Genomic DNA, 16,146 nt, shown 5'->3' on the forward strand with positions numbered 1-16,146 from the left:
GGGAAAGGCGTTTCGTAGTCGGCGTGTACTTACGGTAAAAAAGTACGTGCTTCACACGTGTAGAAATCCACAAATGAATTCGTGCAAGTACACATACGTACTTGTATGCTTCGCATTCCGATCTCAACCGAGAAGGTTGAGAAACGCTTTTGACATTCTGTAGTAGCGAGCCTACCGGAAGGAAGATTCTGTTGTTTCTACCAAACAAGTTGAAAATGCTGGGACTTCGAAACCGCACGAACGTTTTGGTAGCCTGTTAACGTTTTAGCGTGAAGCGACACCGGAGCCAGCACAGTCCGTGAAACTACAAGTGGATTAAGCATCACAGAAACTCAGCTGCTATGAATGAACATGCTGGTGTAGACATACGACAGTCTCCCTGGTATTCTCCGCTGAAGGTGGTAGTAGGCTTCTCTCTGCAACACCACCTCTCTTTCCCCTGCAGCGCACACTGCAAAGCTACGCCCGGGATAAACTTAAGACTGGTTCGAATGCCACAGCGTGACCCGAAACAGTCACCAGATTCGAGAAAATCGTCAGACACCCCAAATTTACAACTGTCGAATTGGTTGTTGTTAAACAGTGTCTTACTCTCACCTTTCTTGCGAGTTGACGACAACGCCTGGGTATGAACCCACGCACAATTCCGGAAGCGCCGACCTTGTAACTGGGGGGCAGTGTCGTTGTCTGGCATTCCTAGGTATATTATTTTTGCTCTCACCCCTCTCAGTGGGGTTTTTTCACCGATCGAAGCTGGTAACGTTAGATTCGCTGTTTCTCATTATTCAGCAGGGCGTCCTACAGCGAGCTGCATGAAGACGGTACCTTGTAATGTGCATTCGACGCGCAGCGGCGCTGGACTTTCATTGGTACGTGTCTCGTGTCAACAACTGAGACCCGAAGTGTATGTTTCTTTCTTATACGCTTTTGTTCCAAAGCAGCAACGGAACGCAGCCTGTAGGTTCTGTCACTGAATTGTTCGTCTGTTAAACAAAATGAGGGCCTTTGAAGTTTCTCCTCTGGTGGTTTTCGGATTGTTGTGTTTCGTCCTATTCATGCCTGCATGTAAACTCGAAAAGCTGGAATAAATGTTTGCATTGGCACATGCGTCTTCATTCTGCATTCAGATGAATTGAGTCATAAACGCTGCAATAGTTCCAACAGTTTTACCGCTGCGACTGCATATAGACGGCTTCTTACTACTGCAAGAAGTATACCTCCCCAGAAAAAGCTTCGAAAGAATGCTGTCTCAGAGCTTCACACTCCCAGCACGAGGGTACTGATAATACTGGCATCTGACTAGCAACTTTCTTTCGCCGCTAACGAGAGTTCTACAAATTCTACGGTAGCCTGGTGTATGTGCTTAGAGGTACTGGTACGCAGGAACGTCTTTTGCGTGCATGTTCCGATGCTTTTGATGCCACACTAGCCTCATTGGTGACCAAGAGCGTTTGTACAGATGCGGCATGTCTCCCGTTTGTCTTCGAAAATCCAGTGATGCTTGTCAAGTTCGTTGTTTCTAGGTTGCATTATGTGGGAGTGCTGGGCGGATGTCACTGTCCTGCACATCTTGGCGCTTGCGTACGGATATTGCCGCCGTGTGAAAATGCTAGGATATTTTTACAACTGTTGCGAATCTAGAAGGCTGGATTGCCGAACTCGAAAAACTTTTGTAAAGTGTTGCCACTGTTCTGTTTGCGAATGAATTCCCGTTTTTGTGCCATTACACGTCCGTGAGAGTCCACTCCATCGGTTTATGGTTTCCGCATACATTTGCTTCTTTCTTCGAGACCGCGTCGTATGGTGCCGTTACATCCCGGGATGTATGAATAAGCTCATTCATGTGTCTTTAGGGAATCCGCTACAACAAAAGCAGCTTCAGTTCACTTCAGTCAGTAGCTTCAGTTCATTTCAGTCAGTAGTCGGGAACACGGGAACAATTGTCCCCTACCTTTGAGTAGCAAGGTATTATATAACAATTGACAAGTCAAGACCGCTATATTTACATGGGCTATATTTAAACATAAGGAACTGGGTGTAGCAGAAATGCCCTGACCTGGAATCGAAAGAACCCACGCCAAGTTGACCGCCGAGCACATGGCTTTTTGTGCGTGACAGCCGTGCTTGCATTGCACGACACCCCGCCATGCTTCCCACACCCCTCGTTTGTCGGCATTGTTTACACCTGCACCAGCAGGGAGACTGTCATCTAATCGACGACGTCCAACTGCCGTCCACAAAAGGACAGTAGAAAGGTGCGTCTTTGAACCGCTCGTCGTGTGTCTGAAATGTCGTATGGCATCACAGCTCTCTCCCCATTGCATCTCAGCGGAAAGGAGCAACTCTAAAGGCGGTATGTATCGTCTCCCAGCGACGTATCCCGGCAGGCGAAAACCACCACAGTCTGTTAGGTCGGAGAGCCGTACGAACGCACCCAGTACTTGGCAGCATCTGCCTTCGGCTGTCGTTCGTACGGCGACGGAGTCTACCTCCAGTTAAGCGCGTCGAGCAGACCATAACATATCGAAAACGATGTAATATAAACGCTGTCGCCTTTCGCTACAGAAGCATGTGGAAAGCTTAGAGGCGCCTGCTCAATGCATGCGCGTCTTCAGGTCCTTATAACAAGGCGATTGCTGCTTATTCTCATATCGAACAATACTCAAATCGAGCCTTTTCTCAGCTCAATCTGGATGCCCTGGTCCTTCGTACTTTGTTTTTCGTCCTTCATCAAGGTGCTCAAAAGACTTCCATACAGCTTCTGCCCCTGCCGTACCGCCTGTTCGACGGACCCTTTCAGCGTCGTTCCCACTTCGTCTGCAACCGCTTTAAGTTGCCCCAGAACAACCGCCAGCTTCTCCATGGCAACGCTAGCTTCTTTGCGGGATTTGTCTGCCTCCATCCACGACAGCTGCATGCCACCAAGGCTGCGGAACTGCGCCGGGTCGGTGGGCAAGCCGCCCTGTTTGATGTTTTCCAGATGGGCTGCCAGTTCCTCTTTGAACGCGGTGGCGTCAGCCTTTGCGGAGGCTAGCAGCCGGAAGCTTTCTTGGTATAGCTCCTGGATCCGTTGCATCAACGCAGTCGCCAGAGCGTCCGGACTCGACACGGCATCCTCCAATGATTCATCGCGGTTTTCCGCCGCTTCGTCTTGCCGGCTTGCTTCCTCAACTTCGGCGACGACGGCCTCCGTCGCAGACACAGGGTCTACGTCAGCACGTGCCGCCGACGCGATGTGGGTTGTGACACCGCAAAAAGCCAGCAAAACGCACAAAACGAAGAGGGTCCGCAGCGGGCGTCGACCCTCCTCCCCCCATCTGGTAAACTGGCAGTACATCATGGAACAGAACAAGGTCTCACCTGAAAACATTTACTCCAGCAGGCAGTTGCTTTGCCTGACGCACGGGCACGTGTGACAGCGTAATCAACCGATCAACTGTGAACTGGGCGTCGCGCAAGTCATCTGGCAAAGGAGGCAATCTATTTGCAGGCGAAGAGCCACAGCAAGGCCCGTGAAAGCGTGCTCGGACACAGCCCCCGCCTTGAGCATGCAACGCTGCATGCTCTGCAAGGCGAAACAGAGGGGCCCGGTGGGGTTGTGCCTGCTACGAGCCAGCAAAAGAGGGTAAACTCTCTATATCTCAAACCAAAAACAGATCCAAGATGCAAGGAGGAAGTGTTGTTTATTTCTGCAAACAGGTACTAGGAGCATGAGGAATCTTCGAGGCCCAGGCATTCTTGAGGCACAGAATGAAGCAACCACCTGAGGACGCTGGCAAGTGCCGGGCCGTCGATGTCGCCCGACCTCCTGTGGCACACGTTGCAGCGGCACTAACTGGCAGCCGTCCGCCAGCTACACTACCTTCTTTTCTCCGCTGCGTCTACGAGTTCTCCCTGCCTAAACAGTCCTGTAAGTTCTGAAGAGTGCATCACGGACGCGTGGTGAGAACATAGATCCTTTTTTCGAAGACAACCACAAAAGCGAGATTTGCTGTTGTCTATGCGGGCCCTGCAACAGGGACAGCGTATGTGCCTCAGAAAGTAGCCTGCTTTATCAGAGTAAAAATCAACCAGTATAATGTTGAGCGCATAGAGATGATACTCTGTGACGTTTCATCTGCTTCAGAGTAACTGCCATGGCAAAATGCTTTGCCAGACATTGGAAAAACTCTTGTCGAACGACCTCTAAGGGTCTACACCCTCTGGCCGCCTGTAGGCAGAGGCGCCAACCGAGTTTCGGTTTCAAAGGTCCGCCTGACCCGGTGAAAACGAACGTCATGAGACACTAATTTGTTTCACCAAAATAGCCGCGTCATTTCTTGCTTTGCGAGATGAACAGACAGTGAGCCCCATTCATGTTACGTAGACAGACGGCACAGACAGGCCTGACAATGTATGAAGTCGGCCTCCTAGTGCCGTGGTGATTACGGTCGTTCCATGAAAATATAATTTTCTTCGACCACATGAGCGAAAGGCAACTTCTATCACGACCGCAAGATTTTTCCTGTGTGTTCAGCATACTGAAAGTGTTTGCTTCCCTTTGTTCTTCTGAGTGTGACGCAGCCCACTGTGTCGCCGCGCCACCATTTCCTTGCTGCGACCAGCCCCATCCATATGGGGCATATTGCCTTCTTGTTAGTCCCAGGGTAGTCGCACTGCTCAAAGTGGCTGTGATTTAAACGCCGATACATGTGGCAAGACTGTAATTGCTGAGTGTATCGTGGGGTAAGGTCGTTTTTGCGTCACACTTTATACGCTAGTTCAAAGGCTTGTTATAATCGTATTCGATACTGCTGCCCCACAGCACCGGGATATGATTTTCTAGCTCCTCCGTATGCTAAATGAACAAGGCATCTCAAATCACAGCACACGCATCAGGTATATCACGCACATGGCACCGACGGTACCATCGATCACGGAACTCTGGTTCTTGGATGCCGTTAGTGCTCTGCTTGATCTGCACTATCGTCAATGAGATCCATGATTGTACTTGATAAATGGAAGAAACAAGATGAGGTAGGGTTTCATCGTAGCCTAAAACACGAACATCAGGCACACAGTCGAGACTCTAAATACTATTTCAGTTCACTGCACCCCTCCCGTGGAGGGCTATTGTTAACAGCAATTTACTCCCGAGATCTTGTACCGACTGCTAGAGTTTCTCCTTCGATCCAAGGTGCATCCACTTGATCATCACGATCTACAATTCAGTTCGCTTTACACCGTCGCCCCATTGTTGCCCAGGGATTCGTGGTTGACGGCGTCGCTATATCCGAAGCCTCACTTTCCACTCAGTGAGACCGCCGCCACCAAAACTGTACCATATGAGGTAGCAGCTTATGCTTGTGCAATTCGCGCGACAGAAAATTAATGCCTCTGAATAACCAGACGGATACGCTCAAATGGATACCCGTGTCACTGTTGCGCTGGAAATGACTCTTCCTATGAAACGCAGGCTTCTGCTCTCTTTACGAGTTCTGAAAAGACCTCTGCTTCCGGTAGAAACGGAATGTGAACTAACGACACAGTGGGAGTTTCACAAGCGAGAATCCATGTGGTCGTTCCTCTCTCTGTGACGTCAATTTGAACGAAACTAGTTTTCTCGTGTTCTCCACATAGGACAAACGCCAAATTCGGATGCTGCGAGTTCATACGGACTCTTCCTAATCTCAGTGAAGAAGTCTCAGTCGCAGGTTGCAACTTCCCGAGTGGTACACAGCCCAGAAAAGCACCTTGCACGTATTCTTCCAGATGGTTGCTGTGTTGTCCTTCTTCTAAAGGCACAGAGAACACCCCGCCAAGGGCAATGGCAGTTGTATCGAGTCTTTGCTTCCTTTGATTTTTGAAGCCAGCGCACATCCATCTGAAGGACGCGCTCAAAATACGTGGCATCTTTGAGCGCAGGCGTTATCGTGTGGCAAGTGGATGGTTGGCATAGATCGTGAAGGCCTCTTTGTTTGCCGAATCTAAGTTCTATTGTGCTGATCCACATTGACCAAACAGGACATCTAATGGCAGCAATGAAGGATCCTGAAAACTCACGCGGAGGTGACACCATTGCTGCAGCATGCAGCGTGTCTAACGATTTGTGGCAACTGGGAGCGCTGCAGACGGGACGCGCCAAGAGAGAGCATTCATAGAGGCGTCAAACAGCTCTTCAAGTTTCATGCATATGCCTTTTTCTGTGTTTGAAGGATCTTGTCGAGACCGACTCCAACAGCGGCGGTCGCGATCGTCTAGATACATGTGATTGAGAACGCGCACATGACCATAAGCTTGCACTGTGTTGCCAGGGGGGCTTGGTACTTGAGTGGTCCAGTATGCTCTCTGACACCGGTCTACAGCAGGCAAACCTAGTCATCACTGCATATATTCTGTCTATGGCAGTTTCAAGTCTTGCACGAAAGCAGTTTTTCGTTTTTAGATGCTCTACTCGATTGCCGATAGCGGCGGTCGCGTGAATCGATACTGCAGTCGCCCACCTTTGCGCGGCCACAGCGAGCCTGCTGTGAAGTTTCGCGGGTAGAGGTATTGCTATTCTCCGTGTCATTTCGCGCGGAAGAAGGAAGGCTCTTGCATCCGCAGCAATCTCACTGCATGCCAACGCATCTTTTATTCTCGGAAATGTCTTGCTGAAAGCGGATTTTCCCTCAACAGTCGAAGTTGCGCAGGCATATCTCTTGTATTGGGCTGCGCATGCCCAGACACAAATCGGAGCATTGCAGCATAGGTTTCGGCCTTGCTTGATCCTATGCGGACCCCCCTTGTTTCTCTGTTTTATTCTGAAGTCAGCACCGTCAAATTGAGCGCCTCTCTGCTCCGGGGACTGCGCTTGCATGTGGCTGTCCAGTCTGCCAGAGCTCGGAGCGGCGTGTCTCAGCTACTCATCGGGAGATCGTACCGCCGCCAAGAAAAAACATTTCTATTCTGCGGTCCTCCTTAGGTGGACGCGTGTTCCCTCAGATCGTGCAAAAGATAACCGAACAGTTCGAAATGGAGGACAGCAAGGATAAAGCTGCTTTTTCTACTTTTTGCCGACAGGTATGTGCGAGTGACTCAAGTCAGGAATCCCGTCGCTTCTGTACACGATACATACTCCCCGTGTTCGGCTTCTCAGGAGCGCCTTCGCTTTCAGTCTAAACGCTGTTTTCTCGCCGCGTTTTACCGTACCATGTGTGTTCTGTTGTTGTACCCCGACGCTTGCAATCGCGTGTGCTGTTCACGTGCTGCTGCGCGCCGCCTCATCAGTCTGACGACAGGATGCAAAGCAAACCGTGGCTGCTACAAAACTGTTTGTATCTTTACTTTTAATCACTACGTTTGAGTTGTTTGTGTCACAGAAACGTTCATCTCATAATCTTGTTGCTGGCAATGTTGTCATGGAAGCGAACCCAGAGCGTAACCGCCGCTGTGTGCTATCCCCTGCGCTCAGCTGTCCGCGGCCTTCCGCCATGACCTTATCCAGCGTGCGGAAGAGAAGTTTTTCAGGTCACAACTCACTTCAGTGTCCAGGCTCTCCCCTCCAGATGTTGTCCTTTTTGTTGCCGTGGCCTCGCAACTCCGCCAGCTTCTCCTGAAAAGCGAACGCGACGCTGCAGCCTGTCCTGGCACTCTCTCCGAGACATCTGTCCAGAATGGCTGCAGCGAAGGCGCGTGGTGTGAGCTTCTCCAGGTGCGTGTGCGATCTGCGTTCATTCACGTCTCGCTGGAGTGCGTTTCAGAAATTCCTAGCATCACCGTTCGTCACGGTTATCCCTGCCGTCTTCGTCTTGAGATCGGAGACCGGCTGTTGATTTTTTTTCTTTCGCACGGACAACCGCTCAAGACCACGATGGTAAGCGTGGGCTGTGTTTGGCGGCTGTCTTCGTGTGTGTTTTGACGACGTGGTCTAACACGAGTTTTACCCCCTGTTGGTGGAAGTATGCACGGGAGCTTCTGGAGTTGAGCGCCTCTTGCAGCTGTTTTGAAGAGAGTTGTTTTCTGGATCTTGTCATCTGTTCGCTTTGTCGCATGCAGGGGAAAAACATCGCAACGGTGTTTTTCGAGCCCAGCACTCGCACGCGGTGCTCTTTTGAGGCCGCCACCCTTAGGCTGGGGGGCCGGGTTATCAGCTGTGGCGACATGCAGGTAATTTGGGCGAGAAGAGTCTTTGGTGAACGCAAACCCGGATACACACAAGCGAGTAATGCTTCTCAAGTTGCTTGTGTGTACTTGGCTTCCCCCGTATACTGCGTACTTTTTAGAATCAGATCAAAAGCGTACAGTCGAGTCAAGCTCGTCGACTTGCCTGTATCTATTGGGCCCGCAGTGTACTTAGGATGAGGCCAAAAAAGTTCACTTCGGAGTTTCTATTTCAGGACATCGTCCTTCGGACGTTATAGTATTTCATAGCGATCAAAAAGGCAAACATCTATTATTCTAACTGAACTAATTCACATTTTTCGAAAATGAGAACTACAAATACAGGAAAGGTATATTCTGAGATGTGCGAGCTTCTCGGATCAGACCAAACGTGGTGACGAACGGCACCGGAAAACAGGAGGTTAGGGTAGCTCCTGAAAATATAGAAACAACTTCCAAACCCCACGCTTGATCTACGTTAGTCGAGTCACGTCTTTAACTCGGAGTTCCATTTTCTACGTTGTTTGAAGACGACTAGACGCACTCATTCAGCAGCGAACTTCGGTGGCGGTGCGAAGGCCAATCAGCGCGGAAGGCCAAGAGGTGGCCTGAAGCGCGCGGCATTTGACTGAGAATAATTCCAAAAATCCCAAGTAGATGTTGATACAGGACACGGTCTGCAGACGAAAGACGGTACAGCAAAGCAGGTGAAAAGAGTGGGCAACCACAAGCTGCGTAGCCCTTATTTTCTCTTGTCTCTGCAGACGAATTCCTCCACTAAGAAGGGAGAGTCTCTGGAGGACAGCATTCGCATGTTTGCAGCTTACAGCGACTGCATCGTGCTCCGACACCCCGAGAAGGTACGCAGAAGGTTTTTTCGTTTGTATCGATCTGGTGGAAGATCTGTGGGTGAAAACATATGTTCGCTGTGGTGTTAATAAACATGGCACGGCTCCTTCCCATATCTTTCGTCTTCGCTGTTGTTCAAATGTTCGTTGTGGCTCTGTCAACGGGGGAAAATTGCTGCGAAAAATTGCTCTGCTTATATACAGACGTTGCCAAGACACTGGTTTCCCGTCGCGTACTAAGACGTTTGTTTCCCTTCACGACCATTCACTCAAATGGATAGTTTCCACGTGGTCAGAGAGAGTCACTTCCACTTTTGTGTTAGACATTCTTTGGCACATGTCGACAGCCTATTTCGTATTTCTGTGTATTGTAGAGCATGAGACTCGAGGACGAATGGAGTTACTTTCTAAGCACTGAATAGTACGCTAGCCAGTACCACTCAAAGCCATGCTTGCCTCCATCACCTCGCTTTCGCCTTCGGTCTTTCTCTCAGGGCTCTATGGAACGCGCAACCCGGGCCTTGAAAGACGTGCGAGTGGGAAGGCCGCCTTGCTGTTTGCTCAGTGCGGGCGACGGAGCAGGGGAACACCCGACGCAGGCTCTTCTCGATTTGCTGACTGTCGTTCAGCTCCGCCCCCGCTGGTGGGAGGCGCAGCTCAAAAAGATTGAGGGCGACAGCAGCTGCATCCGAGATCCGAATGAGAAAAATAACTTGGTCGAGCATCAACCCGAAGCGACGCTACGGGTGGCTTTTGTGGGGGACCTCAAGAACGGCAGGTAGGGCACTGATGGCACCCTGGTGGTAGCAAAGGCAGGAGTCGACATTGCGAGAGGGAAACAACAACACATCTGCAAGAGTATAGAGAAGCGGCGACACGCGGATGCCTAAACTCTATATTTGCAGTTTGTGGCTGTTCTGTAATTAGGTAGACGTGGGTCTTCACAATGTGACGGATTGCTTTGTTCAGGACTGTGCATTCTCTCGCGTTGCTTCTGTCGCGTTTCGACTGTCACTTGACAGCCGTCAGCACCGAGGCCTCGGCTCTGCCCGCAAGTGTCGCGGAACGCGTCCGAGAAAATTTCAAGGCTCAGGTAACAAACTCTATGACTTCATTGCTTTGTTCAAGGCGAGCTTGCATGCACCCAGTTTAAGTTGTAACTTATTTGGAAACTGTAGACATTGAGAGTGTTGTTTCAGTAGACGCGTAGAACATGTCCGGTGTTCCCGAAGTTTTATTTGCTGTGCTGTGTATCAAGGGGAGAAACAGTGGCCGATCTACCAAGTCAGGCCGTCCCCAACTCGACATGGTGAACGGGGGAAAACACTTTGACACGGCCCTTGCTCTATTGTCTTCCACTAGTGGGTTCTCTGAATTCGTCGTCACTGTAAAGCTTAGATTTGTGCTGCGGACGAATGCGTCAGCACGTCAACTTTCTCAAGTTTCAGCAGTTTCGCCATTGCATGTGTGAGGCCCGTGTGACTCATTCGGGTCCGGCGACCCGACCTATGTGACTCACAGCCTGAAACCGGCGTTCTGTCGTTGAAACCAAGGGCATTCCTGAGTAGATAGGCAGGAGCGCTGGCGAATGCGTGTTCTCTGTATCCTTTGTTTCTACATTCCAGGGACTGTCTGGCGAAGAGAGACTTATCTGCTCGTCAGATTTCCCTGAGGCCATTCGGACATCTGACGTGTTGTACATGACTCGTCTCCAGTCTGAGAGGCTTGATCATCCAGTGGTGCCGACAAGCGGACAGCAGTTCCCTCCCAGCGACTATCAACTGACGCGAGGTCTGCTCGAGAAACATGCCCGCCCCCATTTGAAGGTAAGGAGTGAAAGCTAAGGAAACACGTGACAGTCGAAGCCCGGCAGAAGCAAAACGAGAGAATGTATAGCCATTAGCGAAGCAATCAGTAACATTAAAAAAGCATTCAGTAACATTGAAAACACTCACGTCTAACCACTGAAGGAAGAGCTGGTATGAAGGCCTTGAACGTTCTCGCTGACTCAATCTGTTGCGATACAGCCGAATGGGCGGTGTGGATTCAGGGCCACCACTGGTCAAGCTGGTGTCTGGCTACAGCCTAAACGTGGCCGCATTTACGGCAGAGTGGTGCACACCTCATAACTCTCAAGGATTCTCAGTAAAACGTGTCTCTGTTTAGTGCTGAGTTCATTGGGGTTCTTTCAGGTCATGCACCCTCTCCCTCGCCGTGAAGAGATCGCGGTCGACGTTGATGATACGAATCATTGCGCCTACTTTACCCAGGCTGAGAACGGACTCTACATGCGCATGGCGCTGCTGTCAGTCTTTTTGAATCGAGGCACAGCACGCATGCTTCTGGGTCAGGCGTCTTAATGGCCAGCCACAGCGGTCGGTGCGTGTGCTGTAAACGACGTATGTGACGTGAAATCCTCCACGGAGTTTCGGTTACTTCCGCTTCAGAAACCGTCTGCACATCCACCCGTAGATACACGAAAAAAACAACTTTGTGGATTGTGGCAGTTTCACACCAACCGCCACTGCAGAGAGCGGGAAGTCCATTTGCAATTGTCTTGATACTTCCAGCTCAAGCAAGCTGCGCAGACTCGAGATGTACACAAGCGACCCAACTATTTGTCAGGAAAACTGTCCGTGCACAAAACAGACATCGGCGAGAGTAGAGCTTCGGCTGCCCAGAGAGGTCCCTTTTGTGTGTGAAAAGAGCCATGCCTTTGATCGTATTACACGCACTACGTAGCCATTAGTAAAACACCTGTTTCTTGCCTGCCAGTAGGCCACGGAAGAACGGGATATACTGACGCAATGGCGCGGACAGTCCGGCGTCCATAAATATAGCTATCACTCAGCGTGTGCTAGCACGGCATCTCCTGTGTTTCGTGTAACAGCGCGCTATGCGGATGCCTGAAAACTGCTGTCCGTCGGTTCGAACGGGGACAACGGGGCTTGTGTAGAGCAGGCAGACTTAGCGAGTGTAGATGTGTTACAATGCCATGCTAGACTTTGAAACAAGTCTTCAGCTCGTACGTAGATGCATCTGTTTGATTGCCTTGGTGTAGTTCGTGCAGGGTGAAACAAACATACCTAGAGGTGACGGAAACCGGCAAAGCGAGGCAAGGAAGGGAGAAAAGTTATACAATCTGTTGACATATTTGGTTTCGCTCGTGTATGGGCTCCACTCAGTTTCAGCGTCAGCGGAAAAAGCCCTTCCACGGACAGCACCGTCTTGCCTAGAAGAACGCCGTTGATAGATAAAAAGAACACATGAGCCACCAACGGTTCTGTGTAGGGTCACGGGAGACGGTAACAACAAAGTCGCGTCCGTCTTCACGAAGTATCACCTGATCTGCAGATGAAGCACATTGTTCCTCTGAAACTAGCCCACCACTGTTAGGCGTCGTCTGAGGATGTTTTGGCGCCCATGGGCGGTACTCTGGACTACTACACGACAAACGGACGATGAAGAATTCATGGTCATGGCGAACACGATTGCCAGTTGAAAACGCCAGACAGCCTCCAGAGGACAGTAGCACGTGTAGGAAAAACCTTAGGACCAGCGAAGATTCACGAGGCACACTGTTGACGCTAAAGAAGACTCCTACGCGTCACCCTCCCAGAAAAGCACTAGACATGGCACGACTCAGGGAAGGGGCAGGCTGCTCGTCCACAATGCTCCTGGGTGATCGGAGAGTCCTAGTTCCCAAGCGTAAACCGAGCCGTGGGCTAGAGATCGTCCTTTGTGGTTTTCTAAGTACGTCATCCATTGACCGGATCGTGGCGTCTCTCGCTAACGTCGGCCGCATTTCGTGTCGAGGCGACACGGTCCCCGGTCGTGGAGATCTTCGCGCGCCACGGGGAGAAGTCATTGACTCCCGCTCAACGTCACGTGTTCCATGCCTGTCTAACACTTGCTCGAGCAAGTCTGCAGCCGGTTCCCTGCTCGGCTCCCGAGAGCGCCGCCGAGTTCGATCCTTGCCCATTTCGTCTGCAACAGTCTTCTTGATATCTGCTGCCGCTTCTGTGATGCCGCCTAGTGCTTTGAACAACTGGGACAGCATCGTGCCTTCGCCATCAGCTATCCCCGGCTTCGCCGCCGGTGCACCGTGCACGTGCTGCTCGACAGGTTTTTGCAGCGGCGCATCTCTCGGAGGTTCGAAACCTGGCTCGAAGGGGCCCTCTGGAGGCGGAGGTTCGCGCAGCCGAGGTATCACATTATTGAGGGGATTCACACGAATGGCTTTAACCCAATCGGAGGCGTGCTTGAAAGACGTCTCAAAGTCCTGATGAAGCGTCCGAACGGTGTAGAAAGTAGGCTGTGGCCTGCCCGCATGAACTCCGGCGCTACACTCGTTCCTCATCTTTCGAAGCTGTTCAGCGTATAAGTCATTGAAGTAGAGACATTCGTCGAGCTCATGTTGAAGAATTTTGATAAGACGGCCTTGGTCTTTTACTTTCTTCAGTGCTCGGCAGGTAGCTTCCACTTGGCACGGATGAGTCGCTACCCACTTGTCCTCCTTTTCCTCTATGTGCATCAACTTGCGCTGGATAATCCATTCTAGCTTGGATGCTTTTCTGCAGTCCTCGTTAAACTGCTGCAGGCGTATGTCAAATCCTTTCTTGAGCAGCAGAATGTCCTCGCTAGGTTCCGCCACCAGCTCTCGAGTTTTGGGACACACGTATGGCTCCACCAGTCTTTCCAGGCGCACTTTGTCACGCATGATCTCTTCATGTGCGTGAGTGAGAGCTGTGATCTGTGCTTGGTAAGTCCGAACCAGCGCTGGTACGCTCATGTCCTCGTCGGCAACGACGCCACTCGCGAGCAAAGGTGCCGGAGGCGCCTCTGCATAAGCGTTCCACTTCCATTGCGGTAGAGTCCTTTGCGAGTGAACGACGTAATTCGTGGGTCGTTGCACCCGCATGTTTTCACTCAAAGCACTAGTAGCAGAACCAACTCCTCTGCAGCGGCCAGTGCCACACTGCAGAAAATTGGGGAGCTTGCTGTGGTACCACCACGGAAGAGGATGCGCCGAACCATGAAGCAATTTTGTTTGTCGTATGAATCAGGTGAGAGCTCAGGAAACAGGCTGAACAAGTGAAACTGGAGTTGACAACGGCTGTAAGAATAGCAACAAGAAGCCTCAAGACCAGATGCGCTTTTGCGTTTCGGGTCAACCGGATGGCATGCAGATGGCTAGCAAATCGGGATGACCAGGGTGGATTGAGAACTCACCCTCCAGGTCATCAAGGTCATCAACTCCCCGCACCTGATAAAAGCTCTTCTTCAGGGGGACAACTTGAAGGTGGTAACACTAAACAAAGCTAACTTCGTTGTCCACTTACTGGCGCAGCGAGGAAGACGATGGTGTCGAAAGCGGCGGTCGGACTACGCGTGATTTCAAGAGCACAATGCCGATGCGCAGAGGCGTACGACGCTGGTACACTGGTTCCGGTTGTTCATGCGCGAGCGCTTCAGTACAGAAAATAGTTCCGTGGGGGTGTAAACTACCTTGAAGAGCAATCCCATCTCTGTTCAAGGTGGCATTTCGGCCACAGTGGCGGGTGACAAAACTGCAAGGTACCTCAGCCACAAGACACTCCTGCTAAAAGCAACCGTCAGGGTGGTGTCCGCCACGCGCACGGCCAGCACCGGACAAATGTGCTGAAAGTGGCCCCACAATGTCAATCATGTGTGGTCCCCCCCAACCTCAAAATAGGCCTTAGTTATTACCAAGTGTTAGGCAACTTGCTCTTCTGCAACATTGCTCGCGATACTGAAGCCGATCGCCGTTTTCTTTGAACGACATCGAGGACCGTCAGCGCAGCATCGGCGCCAGCTGCTGGCGCACTGAGGAAATCTGCATGGCAGCAAGCCGTTTGTTGTGGCGTTGTCCCTTTTGCAGGCCCACTGCAGCATATAACCCAGGAAATCATCGCTTAGGAGAATGCTCACGAAAATATGGGAATGCTGCTTCAATAGAAAAGATGCATACGGATTTGACAGTTCATCGGCGGCGAGGGATTCTTCAGCGCACAAGCCGGCAAGGGTACAGACAGGAAAACCGCTGGTCAAGAGCTGTGACAGAGTTTTCGTCACATGCGCTTAATAAATCCGCCTGGACTGATATGCATGTCCAGCACACAAAAATGCTATGGATGCGCTATTTGTGGCGTGTACATGTTGGCTCACGAGGTTAGAGGCGAGATACCGCGTCCACGGTCGAAACGGGTCGCCAACCGACCCCCAGTCTGTTCAACAGAAAAAAGCACGTCACGTCCACCGCGGGTAACGGAAAAGTTCCTCTTTAAAAAGCCTATACCAGACGAGTAGAAGAATCGAAGCAGAAAACCGGGCATGAAGCAGCTGAGCCACTTGCCGGCGTTTCCGGTGTGCCACGCGGGCATTCATGCCACAGGTCTGCTCATTGGCGTCGGAACCGCAGAGGGTGATGTGCTGAGAAAGGGAACGTCATCGGTTAATGCCTCAGAACGAAATGCAAAGCAACTCATTCAGCTATGTAAAGAGAGCAACGGAAGGGCGAATGGAGGTTTATCCCCCCCTCACGGAGGATGCCCGGCCGCTACCGCCCAACCAGTTCATTCATTCCCGTGATACGTGTGCTAGCTCTCTCCCTGCAACTGACTTGATACCTTCAGGCATCAGGCGTTTTCCAATCCACTGATAAACACAGCACAGCTGGTTGCGGCAGGTGGGGGAGCCATGTCGCGATGTCTTGCCTACACGGAAGTAGCCGCTGGTGTGTCTGTTATCCTTGTTGCGGTTTTACAGAAGCGTGCTTCAGTGATAGGAACAGACAAGACTACTGGTGAGGGAGTTCCTCGCTTTTTGCTTCGTGGCCTTACTCTTGCCACCGGCGTCCCACTCAATTTATAGAAGAATCAGTGTTGACATGCTCTAACACCGAACTGGAGATTGGCTGGTCTTGTGCACGAATACTAGATGTGAAGAACAGCCTCAGGCCATCAGAACCCCCTCCAGATGATCTCCTTGCTTCCAGTACAATCAACAGGAGTCACGGCAGAGGGAAAGAACGCATCGTAGTTCACTGTGTCTTCACAACGAGACATCGGAGTGTTCGCACCAGAGCTAATGACGTGTGTATATACAGGTGAGTGCATCCGCATCCAGAAAAAAAAACACGGTCAGGTTGAGACGC

At 51.1% G+C, this 16,146-nt stretch overlaps 3 protein-coding genes across 3 annotated transcripts; 1 reads left to right on the top strand and 2 right to left on the bottom strand.

Annotated features, from left to right (window-relative positions):
- Window positions 1-1,884: 1,884 nt before the first annotated feature.
- On the bottom strand, window positions 1,885-3,688 carry TGME49_291630 (hypothetical protein). The gene has a single exon (XM_002368474.2). The coding sequence runs from the start codon at window positions 3,368-3,370 to the stop codon at window positions 2,663-2,665; it is 708 nt and encodes a 235-aa protein (XP_002368515.1). The 5' UTR covers window positions 3,371-3,688; the 3' UTR covers window positions 1,885-2,662.
- Window positions 3,689-6,403: 2,715 nt separating this feature from the next.
- Window positions 6,404-11,575, top strand: TGME49_291640 (aspartate carbamoyltransferase). The gene is made up of 8 exons (XM_002368475.2): window positions 6,404-7,041; window positions 7,433-7,672; window positions 8,017-8,127; window positions 8,886-8,981; window positions 9,464-9,747; window positions 9,939-10,062; window positions 10,595-10,795; window positions 11,162-11,575. Exons 1-8 carry the CDS (start codon window positions 6,994-6,996, stop codon window positions 11,327-11,329), a joined length of 1,272 nt encoding a protein of 423 aa, XP_002368516.1. The 5' UTR covers window positions 6,404-6,993; the 3' UTR covers window positions 11,330-11,575.
- A 514-nt stretch (window positions 11,576-12,089) lies between these two features.
- TGME49_291650 (hypothetical protein) lies at window positions 12,090-14,604 on the bottom strand. The gene has a single exon (XM_002368476.2). It carries the CDS (start codon window positions 13,888-13,890, stop codon window positions 12,577-12,579), a length of 1,314 nt encoding a protein of 437 aa, XP_002368517.1. The 5' UTR covers window positions 13,891-14,604; the 3' UTR covers window positions 12,090-12,576.
- Between the last annotated feature and the right edge of the window lie 1,542 nt (window positions 14,605-16,146).

This window comes from Toxoplasma gondii, chromosome IX (genome assembly GCF_000006565.2).
Source record: "Toxoplasma gondii ME49 chromosome IX, whole genome shotgun sequence".
NCBI lineage: Eukaryota > Apicomplexa > Conoidasida > Eucoccidiorida > Sarcocystidae > Toxoplasma > Toxoplasma gondii.

Bases quoted from the DNA above. Each gene is read 5' to 3' on its own strand.
- TGME49_291630 (XM_002368474.2), bottom strand. From the start codon at position 3,370: ATGTTTTCAGGTGAGACCTTGTTCTGTTCCATGATGTACTGCCAGTTT.
- TGME49_291650 (XM_002368476.2), bottom strand. From the start codon at position 13,890: ATGCGGGTGCAACGACCCACGAATTACGTCGTTCACTCGCAAAGGACT.
- TGME49_291640 (XM_002368475.2), top strand. From the start codon at position 6,994: ATGGAGGACAGCAAGGATAAAGCTGCTTTTTCTACTTTTTGCCGACAG. The intron at 9,748-9,938 runs GTAGGGCACTGA...TGCTTTGTTCAG, and splicing joins GGGGACCTCAAGAACGGCAG to GACTGTGCATTCTCTCGCGT. The intron at 10,796-11,161 runs GTAAGGAGTGAA...GGGTTCTTTCAG, and splicing joins ATGCCCGCCCCCATTTGAAG to GTCATGCACCCTCTCCCTCG.